The sequence below is a fragment of the Halichoerus grypus genome, chromosome 7, assembly GCF_964656455.1.
Source record: "Halichoerus grypus chromosome 7, mHalGry1.hap1.1, whole genome shotgun sequence".
Classification (NCBI taxonomy): Eukaryota; Metazoa; Chordata; class Mammalia; order Carnivora; family Phocidae; genus Halichoerus; species Halichoerus grypus.
Window position 1 is genome coordinate 112566806 of NC_135718.1, and position 12976 is coordinate 112579781.

Sequence of the window (12976 nt, forward strand, 5' to 3'; positions counted from 1 at the left end):
AGCCCTGCTAGGAGGCTTCCTGCCAGCTAACTAGGTGGTTGGGGAAAAGTCAGTTTTATAGCAATACCACTGAGGCTGTCGCTGAAGAATTAACTCCTTTCGGACGGGCCAGCAGAGGGATGTGCCTTTATTCTTTTATTTTTTATTTATTTTTTAAATAATCTCCACACCCAACGTGGGGCTCGAACCCACAACCCCGAGACCCAGAGTCGCATGCCCTACCAACTGAGCCAGCCAGGCACCCCAGGAGAGAGATGTGACATTTAAAAGGCCACTAAGTTTCCCTTCTCTACCCTGGTTCATTGTGTAAAGCTTAAAGTTAAACCACGTATTTCGGGGCGCCTGGGTGGCTCAGTCGATTAAGCATCTGCCTTTGGCTCAGGTCATGATCTCAGTCTTGGGATCGGGTCCCAAGTTGGGCTTCTTGCTTAGTGGGGAGTCTGCTTCTCCTTTTCCTCCCCACTCATGCTCTCTCTCACTATCTCTGTCTGTCTCTCTCTCTCAAATAAATAAATAAAATCTTTAAAATAAACCACGTATTTCATCTGAAAACTTCATCTCCTAGTGACAAACCTAAAACAACGTTAACCGTACGTACATCCCCTATGAACCATGCCCTGCCCTTCCTCCATCCACCCTTCGGGAGCATTCTTATCTTTAGAATGAGGCCTTCTACAGTAACCCTAAGTAATTATAATCCCCTAGAGACTGTTTGGAATAGCAGCCACTGACGGGAATTCATGGTGCTGGCACGGGGGCAGCAGTGTGGGGCCTTACCCGTGACCCCCTGGGGACAGTTATTGCACACGACCTCCTCTGTCTCTGGCATGACAGAGCAGCTGAACCCATTGTGGCAGGGACACGGCTTGCAGCTGCGGGGGTCGTGTGGGTCGTTGTAGAAACCGATGGGGCAGTCGGCGCACTCGATGTCAAGGTTTTCATCCCCTGAATAACAGTCTCCTGGGAGGCAGAGGAAGAAGGGAGGGCAGAGAAACGAGCAGGGTAAAACAATACACTTCCTGTAATATGGGTGATGCGTGGGAGGCAGAGCTCTGGAACCAAAATCTTCCTTTCTGAAGCTTTCCCCAAAATGCCTGAGCACCGGCATTCACCTTTGCCCCAGTACCAACTCTAAACCTGGCCACGACCCTGACTCTTATGCGGCTCCCCCATGCTCAGTAGACCTAGCTTCCTTTCCCACCCATAATGTAACACTTTCCTACCACCCCCCCCACCCATGGCCTGACACCATTTGTCTGCACATTCATTCAGGCCCTGACATTGCCTTTGATCTCTCCAAACAATTGAAACTTGACACCAACAACACCCCCAGCACTGAACCATGACAGCCGTCTCCTGTAACCTGGTACCTTTCCCACACCCTCGCGGCATGTTCCATAATGAAAAGGATTGAGTGTAATAAAGCCCCATGTCCATCTTCTCTGACTCCAGCCCTACCTTCCTAATCCTTTCCCATCTCCGAAGTGAGTGCAGGCAGAGTCCTCCTTACACAGCTCTGTCTCTTGCACGGGAGACCCCAGTCACCTGACCGCCCCCGGCCACCTGGGCCAGGTGTCCTTTCACGCACCTGTGTCTGGATCGCAGGCTCCTCCCCCCTGGCAGTTACACGGAATACAGGTGCCAAAAGGTCCCAGTCTGGCAGAATCTCTTTTGTAGCCGGAAGCACAATCCTGGCAGAACTGGCCCTTGTAGCCAATGGGACACACGCACTGTTCGACCCAGGGAGCTGGGGCTCCGGAGATGGGGCGGGCTGAAATCAGGGTCACGTTGTCGAGGTACCCAGTGCCTGCCACACGGAGATCAGGTTAGAAGGAGCAAGTGGTGAGGTTGAAAGATCTAAAGGCAGGCCTCTCTTTGGATTTTATTTTTCTTAACTCGCTAACAAAGACAGGTGGCGTTCACTCACTATGCCCTGGGTAGACGTACCGCCATCCGTCCTGACTGACGCACAGGCTGTGGTGTCAGGAAAGGCAGGGTTTAAATTTTGGCTCCACCCTCGCTAGCTGTGCGAATTGGGCAAGTCACACAACTTGCTACCATGGTGTTTCCTCAAGTGTGGAAGAGAAGTAACAGTGGTATGGACCTCCCATGTTGGTTGTGAAATGAAATGAGACAATGCATATATTATAATGTGCCTGGCTCGAAGTAAAGATTCAATAAAATTGTTAATAAACACCTTTTCTATATCCTGTTGGACTTGCTTCGTTAGTGATGTGGAAATTAGGCATGCCAGCGAGCGATGCTTCCTGTTTATATAAGTGCTAAAAAACTCAAGGAACTCACATTTACAGAATTCCAGTTGGGATCGGAGTCCCCCCCATATGAAGTTCAATAAAAGGAGTTAAAAGAGTACAGGTGATGTCTGAATACGGTAGCACTGAGTATAATCCCCAAGGAGCAGCAACTCAAGGAATAGAGGGCTGAGTTGTAGATGCCATTTCCTAGCTAAGGGGACAAGCCCATTCGTTGTAGATTATCTTCTTCAAATAATCAGCTTTCATCTAAATCTGGAGACTCTTAAGCAAAGGAGCATCATTCACTCTTCATTGGTGTTAACTTCTTTTTAGAGGAACATTACTTTTAACAACTTCTAGAATATAAGAATTTAGACCTAATCGGAGACCCTCCATCAAAACCATCAAGTAGTTTACCTACTTGTTTGGAGACTGTCACCACCTCAGGAAGCTGAGACAAACTCAAACCTAAGAGAGAAATTCATTTCCCTTCGTCACTTACTGTATTCTCCATAAGTAGCTCGGATCCGCAGGGCTGTGAGGTTACGCAGTAACCTCCGATACTCAAAGTAACTGAGCTGGGGGCTCCAATTACTGCTTGGACGTTCATTTAATCTGAGGGATTTAAAGCCCAAAGCTTAAAAATACAACTCTTATCAAGTCTTATAATTTGTATACACGATATAAATTATGCCCAAGAAGGTGGGAACCGCTAAGCCCCTTCACGGCCCTGCCTAGAGGGGGATGAAGGATGGGTAGCTGCATCCTTGTAGGCTTGAACTTGGAGTTTGCTCTCTCTGCAGGGAGCATGAACCCCACAGGAAGTGATGGAGGGCATCCCAGTGCAAGAAGCCCAGCCCCAGGGGTCATGGCATCCAGTGCTGGCCCGAGTCCTCAGAGACCACTTTCTATTCCTGGCCACACAAAACTTAATATCAGGAACATTGCTGAGTTCAAGAAGCTCTGACCCTCAAGAGAGCTACCATTAATTTTTGGTTTTGTTGTTTAAATGGTTTGTTAACTGAGCACATTTCACTTACTCTTTTCAAAAGTCAGCTTTCACGTTCTACATTGGACACGTCCAATACTTCTTCATTTAGCATGATGATATCTCACAGCATCATACCATCTTCCCCTGCACTGGTCTTTCAAATGTTGTTTTTGTTTTTTACTGGAATCCTTCCAGGAACAACCCAACTTCTTTTCTTTAGTTCACTGACCTCACTTCTCACTGTATTCTTCTCCCCCACTCCACACTTCGCTCATGCTTAACTACTTAGAATTTCCTAATGCACAAAACGTCCTCAAGCATGATTATTTCCCCTGCCTTGCTCACCTTCCCCTCGCTCCCCTTTCTATCCTTAGAAAACTGTTCTTCACTTGTCATGTTTTCTTGGGAAGCTCCCCTTGATCGCTCCAATGTGGGTTACTTGTGCTCCTCTGTGTGTTCAAAACACCTGTGCCCACCTTGCCTATCTTGTCACTCACAAGCCACACTGTAATATTCTGTTTATCTTTTTCTCCCACTAGCCTGTCAAGGGCTTGAGGGCAGGAAGCATGTCCTGTTTCTGTACATAACACCATGTCTGGTACATGCAAGGTGCTCAGAAAAGCTTGTTAAAAGAATGAATGATCGAATGCATGAACAAAGGAAGGGGACTTCAGTCACCTGACCCACTTGTAGTCACTCTTTTTACCTGAACGTGTAAGTCTTGGTGATCCCACAAGGCAGCGTCTTGCCCAGAGGCATCAAGGGAGCTGTGACCCGTAGACCAGCGCCTTCCAGGATCACATCGTGGGCGGATGGGTGTCTGCCTCCCCTGTCCACACGGTAGTCAAAAGACAGGGTTTGCCCATAGCTCACCTGTTGATTCCCAAGAAATTTGGCTGTGAAACAGAATTTGAAAAGACTGAGATCAGTGTGAAACTGGAGAAGTAAACGAGCTAGCAAGTTTGCATTAACGTTGGTGATTTCTGTTGGAGTCCTGTGTCATCAGTGTGCCACCATGCCCCCAACCACCCTTCCAGAAGAAGCAGCTCATGGATGTGGCCATACTGCCCCTGGCTACAAAGGAGAGTTAGTGACTGACATGTTAAAAGGGCCACGTTGTAAGACAATTCCATGTATTAGATGATTCACAGCATGGCCCTGTGAATGCCTGGGACATAAAGGTCCCGGGTATGTTGGGAATAGTACCATTTGTTACATAATGCTTTATAGTTCACAGACTTCATTATGTTTGATGTTAATAATCCTTGGAGGAATTATTATCCCCATTTAACAGCTGTGAGAACTGAAATTTGGAAAGGTTAAGAGGACAACTTACCTGAACACCACATAGTAGCTAATGAAATGAACTACTAATACATGTTTTTAATGTACAAGTGGTTAAAACTGAGAAAACCTTATTTTCACTTTTCCATCTGCTTCTCAGTAGATCCACAGATGTGACCTCTGTCTTTATTTCTTGTCTTGATGGAAAACCTAGAAACTTCCCATTTGACGGAAGTAGGAACCTCAACCAGGGACCATCTGCCTGGATACACAGTCCTGTTCTACTGTATCATGACTTTGTCAATAGGGCTGAAGCCCCAACTGTCTTCTGGAGATACTGCTTTTCTGAACACCAGGTGATATGGTTTTCACATTTGCTAACTCCATTTTTCTCTCCTGACTTCTAGGCTTACAGGTTGGCTTCTATAAGAAAAATACCGTACATACCAGGAGCGACAAAATAGACGGGGTCTGATCGTCGTGCTGAGCTGAACACGTCCCGGTGATGCTGGGACCACTGGAGCTTTGCAGGAGACCCATTTCTTTGGATAGCCTTCCAGCCATCAACATCTGGAATGCAAATAAAACCACTCTGCATTTGACGGACAAACCTCATCATCTATTGAGCTAAATAAGGCAAGACTTGATTGCCAAAAAGTCTTAGAGGTGAACAGCTAGTGGGGTTTCTTAATAGTTCCACATTCGTGTGCAGTCCTTAAAATGTCCTATGCCCCACTCCACTTGGGTCTCAACTTCACCTGCTCCCACCCCACAGCAGCTCTGACTTCTTTGAGTCTGATTCTCATAATAAGAGAGCATGTTTTCATCTGCCTGTAGAGTTCATACTTTTATTTTATTTACATAAACAGGGTCTGGCCTTTGTGAGTCAGGAGGGTCCAGTATGTTCCAACAGAAACTCAAAGTTGAAATCATGTCACTCTCCTAGATTTTTATAGGGTTTTGTAGCTTGATAACTAATTTCACATACATTAACTCATGTAATGTATGTGAAAACAGTATTTTTTAAAAAGATTTATTTATTTATTTTAGAGAGAGATTGAACACATGTGAGTGGGAGGAGGGGCAGAGGGCGAGAATCTTTCAAGCAGAGTTGTAGGGTCAATCCCACGACCCATGAGATCATGACCTGAGCTGAAACCAAGAGTCAGATGCTCAACTGACTGAACCACCCAGGCGCCCGTGAAAGCAGTATTATTAATGAGTGTGAATTCCAGGAAGACTCAATAACCCACCCCCCCCAATCCAAATGAAAGGCTCTTTTGTGGTTTTAAAATACATGGAGGTGGGAAGTGCAGGGAGATGAAAATCTGGTCTCTTTTTAGTTATTCTTTTAAGTTATTCATATACCGGTATGAGTCAGCTGTGCAGCTATGACTTTTTCAAGACATTAGGATCTGCCTTATTGCCCAGACAAAATAATGTCCTTTAAAGCCAGAAGAGAGTTGCTAAAGACTATGCAAAGGTCCCAAGCTGTGACGAGGAGGAGGTCGTCTGTAAGCATAAAGCTCTATACAATGTTAAAAACAAAATTCTAGAAACAGAACACTTTACCTTGATAGAAAGTAGAGGTGATTTTATGGACACCGTAGTCTCCAGAGCTGTGGCAGTTGGCTGAATGCCCATAGCAAAAACACTGGGTACAGCCCTCAGGGTTTCCCCCATCCAGGTGATAATAACCTGGTCGACACCTGTGGCAGCATTTTAGAGATCAGGACAATGTTAGAAGTTACTTCTTATTTCACATAGAGAATATGATGACTGATCTTTTCTACTTTCTCTCCCGCCTGGCCCTATTAATTCCCAGAACTGGGAAATAGTAACTTACACATACCATCCCCACTCCCAGACGGGATGGATAGTCACAGCCCCCATTGAGAGAGCATGAACGTTCACTTTTCTGTCCCTGTGGTAGAGCACAATCACGCTGGACTTGGTGGCCTGGGAACTTAGTGATTTCCCCATCCCTGGTGAGGAACTGAATGGAGGTCACATGAGCGGGACAAGAAGGGTTGTGGCAGGGGGGACGTAGAGCTGGCCCTGTCTTAGAGCAAGTGTTTAATGGGGGCAAAGAGTGGGAGGTGGGGCCAAGAAAGGAAAGATAAATGTCCCGGCCCCAGCACCTGCTCAGCTGTCCTGGCCCGCACAAGAACACTAATTGCTGCCCACCATCCCTGCCCCTTATATCCCTGCTCTGTCCACGGGGAAAGGGGCAGGTGGGGATATGACAAAGAAGGATGGCTGGAGGCTCCCTACAAAAGCAAAATGTAGGCTGGCGTCCCACCTGCCAGTGGCTTGTCTGAGGACCACAGCTACCAGGCAAGTCGCAGATGTTGGGGTCACAGAGAAGAAGGAAAAGCTGGGGAGGACTTGTTTTTCTCCGTTCAAGTTAATTTCATCCTTCTTCATGAAATAATAAAAGTTTCAATGATCATTTATTTAGCACTGATGCTATGGCAGGCACTTTGTGTATGTTCTCCAATTTAATCCTTGGTACAACCCTATGAGATAGGAGTTGTCATTTCCAATTTCTATTTATTTATTTATTTATTTATTTATTTATTTATTTATTTATTTATTTATTTAAGAGAATGAGAGAGCGAGCATGAGCAGGGGCAGGGGCAGAAGGAGAGGGAGAATCTTAAGCAGGTTCATGCCCAGCACGGAGCCTGATGAGGGGCTCGATCTCATGACCATGAGATCATGACCTGAGCCGAAATCAAGAGTTGGACGCTTAACCAACTGAGCCACCCAGGCTCCCAATTTCCAATTTTCTTAGATGAAGACACCCAGGCCAGAGAGGTTAAGAAACTTGTTCGAGGTCATAGAGCTGGTAAGTGACTGAGAAAAGATTTTCAAACCAGGTCCATCTGCCTCTAAGTCATGTGGTCTAATCCACTGCCCCCTATGAGGGGAGTCTGTATATTGTGCAAAATTATAGAAAAGCAGGTTAACTGTGAACAATAAACGCTTCAGAGAACAGCTGTATATAAATAAGCATTGTTTTTTTTCTCTACAGAGCAAGGGCTTAAAAAAAAAATCATTATGGTTTCTTTGGAGGAAACCTGCAGATTAAAAGGGATTAAAAAGCAAGGAAGGAAGAGGGGGAGGGGCACAGAAAGCGAGGGGAGGGAATGAAAAAAGAAGGGAAAGGAGGAACTGAAGGAAATCAGGCAAAACAACGACAGTGTTGAGGGATGTAACCAGGTAATAAATTATGAAGAAAAGTAAGGAAGTGATCACACAGAGGTCAGAACAGTGGTCACTTCTCGAAAGGAGGGAGGGTGTTGTTGCCATTGGGATGGCACATTTTTAGTGAAGGTCTACTTCTTAGAAGCGGTGGTGCTGACAACATTTGTTTTATGTAGTTTTCTGTTTCTGTCTGACACTTCGAAATGAAACACCTTTTCAAAAAGTGACTCCTCTTTTAACACGTAAGCTGTGGCCCCCTCCCTCCACTGCAGCAGTGAAGAAGCCCCTGGAAACACAAGCTGGGAATGCATCTGGTATTTTCCCTGCCCAGGTACAAGTGATTGTCAGGATGCCAAAGGACTGCTTTCTTACTTTTAAGGAAACGGGGAGAACGCCTTTACCTCTGCGCCCAGCCTCCCAGCTATTGTAGGGGAGGGGAGCGTTTTAAGTCTGAGCAATTTGTCCGTAAGGACTGTCCGCAAGCTGCAACGGAGGGTGGATCGCTGTTTCCTGTGCCACCTGCCCCAACATGGCCCGGGGCCCAAAGGGCTCTTACCTCTCCTCCCGGCTCATGTGTGTGCATGCAAGCACCATCCCATCCCTGGGCGTTTCCTTTGCTGCACATGATGGTTATATATGGCCATATTTCCTCTTACTAGCATTTTTGCAACATGCTTAATTAGGCCAGGCCTTTTCTGGGACCAAGCTGAGTCAGGTGACCTCATCATCGCATGCCACCTTGTATGGGAGCACCTGGGATTCGGAGTCAGCTGGCAAGGGGACTCCCCGGGGCCCTGGACCCTGCAAAAGGATGGGGTCCAGGGAGATTTGGGGGGCTCAGCTGTATTTTTTTTAAAAAGCTAGGATTTTGAGGCCAGCAGGCAGGACAGAGATCGTCTCTATTTGTTACGTGTCCCTTTCCACAACTGCACTCAGAGGATGAATTCTCACGCTAGCTGCCAAGAGGCTCTCCCTGCTGTGTCCGCAGGGCCACGGTTCACACGGACCTGTCACAGCGCTCTCCGGTGACAGCTGGCTTGCAGACACAGCGGCCCTCATCACAGGGCCCCAAGATACCAGCTGGGTCACAGTCACACGTGGAGTCTCTAGGAAAGAAGACAAAGAAAAGTAGGGATGTGTCTCCAAATGCTTCCCGGCTATCCACATAAAGATCAAGTGCTTCTAAGTAAATGTCACCAACTTGAGTAAATCCTTCGTCTTCACTGAGGCCCCTCTCGGCTCCCCTTGTCCACGCTCATCTCTCCCAGGCCCTTTAAGGACTTGGTTGTCTAGGCTCACGCTACTCTGAGGGTGACAGCTGGTCCATGAACTGCTTGCTACCCACCCTCAAGGAGAAGAGGGGTTGGAGCCAGAGTGTGAGCCAAATCCATCACTAAACGGTTCAGTTTGGTTTGGTTTTAGTTTGGTTGACTGTTTGGTTCAGTTGCTTTTTTTTTTTTTTTTAATTTATCATTTGCTTCTCTATTGTTTAATTCAGTGATGACTGCTTTCATTGTGATGGATTCCATCCACTTGCTATTTTCGTTTATTTAGTTCTTTCTTTTTGCAACACTTCTATCAAGACACAATTCAGGGGTGCCTGGGTGGCTTAGTCAATTAAGTGTCTGCTTTCAGCTCAGGTCACCATCCTGAGGTCCTAGGATTGAGTCCCGCATTGGGCTCCCTGCTCAGCAGGGAGTCTGCTTCTCCCTCTCCCTCTACCCCTCCCCACTCCTCATGCTCTCTCTCTTAAATAAATAAATCAAATCTTTAAACATTTTTTAAAAAGACACAATTCACATACCATACAATTCACCCATTTAAAATGTACAATTTGCTGGCTTTTAGTAGATTCTCAGAGTAGTAGAATTTAGTAGAATTTAGTAGATTCTCAACCATCCCAATCAATTGTAGACCATTTTCATCACTCCAGAAAGAAGCCCTGTGCCCCTGGCGATCACCCTCCCTTTCTCCCCCTAGCGATCACCCTCCCTTTCTCCCCCTAGCCCTAGGCAACCACCAATGTACTTGCTGTGTCTACAGATCTGCCTCTTCAGAACATTTTCTGTAAATGGAATTGTACAATCTGTGGCCTTTTGTGTTTGGCTTCTTTCACTTAGTATGTTTTCAAGGTTCATCCAATGTTATACTTCATCCATGTATCAATAATTCATTTTCTTATGGTTGAATAAAATTCCATCATATGGATAGACTACATTTTGCTTATCCATTCAACAGCTGATAGACATTTGGGTTGTTTCCACGTTTTTAGCTACTATGGATAATGCTGCTAGGAGCATTTGTGCACACGTTTCTACGCAGATATGTACGTTTTCATATTTCTTGAGTGTATTCCTAGGAGAGGAATTGCTGAGTTTGGCTGATTTTTTTTTTTTTTGGTTGCAAGACTTTCTCAGTGTTTCCATTATTTAGTTTTGGCACAATCTCTTAGTGCTCTGGCTACTGACTAGTATCACTCAGATGGGCACACAGTCATAGGCATCTATCTCATGGGTCTAAAACCAAATCTGTCTTTTCCCTACTGTTCGCCCCTTTGACTGCCCTTTGACCCCATCCAAATCCTACCCAAACCGGGATGGGCTCCTCCTTCCCCTCACATTTCTCATTCAGTCAGAGTCCCAAGCTGTCAGGCTCCCTGAAGATCCCTTTCCCAGTCCTCCTCTTTCACTTGTGAGGCTCTCCTCCTGTCCTAGCCCCTCCACACCACTTTATCTGGACCCTTTGACAAACATTAGGCACCATCTACTGGTTGCTAAGCATTGAGGACACTAAGAAATAGGATCCTGGTCTCTAGGAGTCTCCAGGCAGGGCAGAAACATGAACAATGATGGCAGCGAAGCCTAAGGCCAGCTGGAACCGGGTGGGGGGCCCCTTCTGTGTGCTTCTCCCCACTCTGGGCACTGGGGATGCAGTATGAATAAGACAAAGCCAACACGGGGCTTTCGTTCTGGTGGGAGAGACAGACAAACAAGAGATGTGAAGAACATCAGTCAGAACTTGGAGGGGTGGGGACTGGTCAGGCAAGGCCTCTGTGAGGCGTGGATGAGGTGGGGATGGAGCCCGTGAGGCTCTCTGTGGCCCCGTAGGAACCAGGAGTGCTCTAGGCCAGGGCCGAGGTCCTGGCTTGGCTCCTTTGAAGAAGGGAAGGCAGGCTGGTGGGACCGAGTGCAGGGGGCCAGGGGGAGAGAGAAAAGCAGTGGGAGTCCACTGCTGGGGGTGCAGAGGGTGGAGGATCTTGCAGAGCCCTGCTGGCCTACAAAAGAAGTCTCCATCTCATTCTGAGAGGACAGGGAGCTACTGGAGGGTGGCAAGCAGAGAAGTGATATGATCTACTTCATGCTTTAGAAGCATTTCCAAAGGCAGACCCGGCCGAAGGAAGGGTCTCTGAAGACAGTCTAAAAGGGGACAGGGAAGCCTGGAAGAGAACAATCTGTGCAGAGGCCCAAGGGTGAGAGAACTTGGGACAGTGGTAGCCAGGCCGGCGCCAACATGGAGGGCAAGGGGCTGGAAAAGGGGGCACCGGGAAGTGATCCTCTGCGGGCACCTTCTAGCTGATGCCCTTCCTGCCGAGCTCTCTTCCCCCTAAGCCATGCCAGCACCTGCCAGCTCTGCATCCCTTTGATTGCTTATGTGATTTATAATGTATGCTCCATCTTCTGCCAGGAAAGAATTTTTTTTTTTTTTGAGAGAGCATGCACACAAGCAAGGGGAGGGGCAGAAGGAGAGGGAGAGACAGAATCTCAAGCAGACTCTACACCCAGCTCAAGCCCAACACAGTGCTCAATCTCACGACCCTGAGATCATGACCTGAGCCGAAATCAAGAGTGGGACACTTAACCGTAAGAGTGGGACACTTAACCGACTGAGTCACCCAGGTGCCACTCTTCTGGGAAAGAATATGACGTGGGATAGAGAATGCTTCAAACTAAAACGTAATAAAACTGTGCAGAGAAGTTTTTCTAGTCCAAATTCATTTGGGTCGAAACGGGTCCCAGGTAAGAATCTGGAGGGCGCTTTACCTCCATCCTCGTTCATCTAAAGCAGGGCAATCATCTGGGTGAAGAACGTAGGTTTCTGGGCCTGAATATTAGGTCCACCCCCACCAGTAATATTGGGTAAACTTAACCCCTCGGGGTTTACATTTCTTATCTTCCACATGAGTGTGACGCTAATCCTAACCTCTGAGGCTTACTGTAGGGATTAAATGGCATAACCCACGGGAAGTCCTCAAACAGCACTTGCCACACAGTTGGTGCTCAGTAACGGAAGCGGCCACGGATGTTAATGTCATTGTCATCCCTCATGGCAGAAGCTGCGGGGGGGGTGCAGGTGCTTACAGTAGCCTTTGGTCTCGGGTGCACCCGGCGTCAGTGAGCGTGTGGAAGCCTGGCAGACATCGGTCACACCTGTCTCCTGTCACACCCGGCTTGCAGCTGCACCGTCCAGAGTTGTCACATCCAGCGCTAAGAGAACCTGTAACACACGAGGTGGGGAGAAGGAAAGAAGAAAAGGAAGTATTTAGTTTATAGGGCATTAGGAAACAACTGAAACCCCATGAGAGCTCACAGCCAGGCGCAGCTTCTTCCAGCAAAGAAATGGAAGTTACTCCTGGAAGCATTTGTACTTCTCTATCGAACATTAAGTAGTATGTCAGCCACTGCTTTTTAAAAGAAGGTTGTTGAATCCTTGAGATCTCAAGAAGAGGGACAGGGGTGCCTGGGTGGCTCAGTCGCTAAGTGTCTGCCTTCGGCTCAGGTCATGATTCCAGGTCCTGGGATCGAGCCCCGCATCGGGCTCCCTGCTCTGCGAGAAGCCTGCTTCTCCCTCTCCCACTCCCCCTGCTTGTGTTCCCTCTCTCGCTGTGTCTCTCTCTCTGTCAAATAAATAAATAAAATCTTAAAAAAAAAAAAAGAAGAGGGACAGTTTGGGAATGAGCGCATCAGCCTCCTCGAAGACAGTTAGTATGAGAAAGCAAGCAACATTTTCTCTTATTTCTGGCAGGCAAAAGCCATCTTTTAAGGGCCAGTGTGATTTTATTCATTTATTTTTTTTTTTGAGTATGAAAAGGCCTCCTAACCAGAAATATCTCTTCCTACCTGGAGTGGTGGACATTCTCGTCCTTGGGGCATCACCCCTTCCCTGTGCATCTCACCCGGTTTAGTGCACCGAGCACTTGTCCTGTGATTGATTCTGTATAGACATGCTCTTACTTGTT

General features: G+C 47.1%; 1 protein-coding gene and 1 non-coding gene across 2 annotated transcripts in view; both read right to left on the bottom strand.

The window, feature by feature from the left end:
* LAMC2 (laminin subunit gamma 2) overlaps positions 1–12976 on the bottom strand; it is a 55586-nt gene that overhangs the window by 16825 nt on the left and 25785 nt on the right. The window contains exons 4-11 of the mRNA XM_036076484.2: positions 12099–12234; positions 8748–8846; positions 6103–6239; positions 4978–5100; positions 3953–4142; positions 2758–2870; positions 1589–1807; positions 778–960 (exon numbers count right to left, since the gene is read on the bottom strand). Coding sequence (XP_035932377.2) covers positions 778–960; positions 1589–1807; positions 2758–2870; positions 3953–4142; positions 4978–5100; positions 6103–6239; positions 8748–8846; positions 12099–12234 — 1200 coding nt within the window. The remainder of the gene's footprint in view (positions 1–777; positions 961–1588; positions 1808–2757; positions 2871–3952; positions 4143–4977; positions 5101–6102; positions 6240–8747; positions 8847–12098; positions 12235–12976) is intronic.
* TRNAQ-CUG (transfer RNA glutamine (anticodon CUG)) lies at positions 168–240 on the bottom strand. The gene has a single exon. It is a non-coding gene; the product is annotated as a tRNA-Gln (tRNA).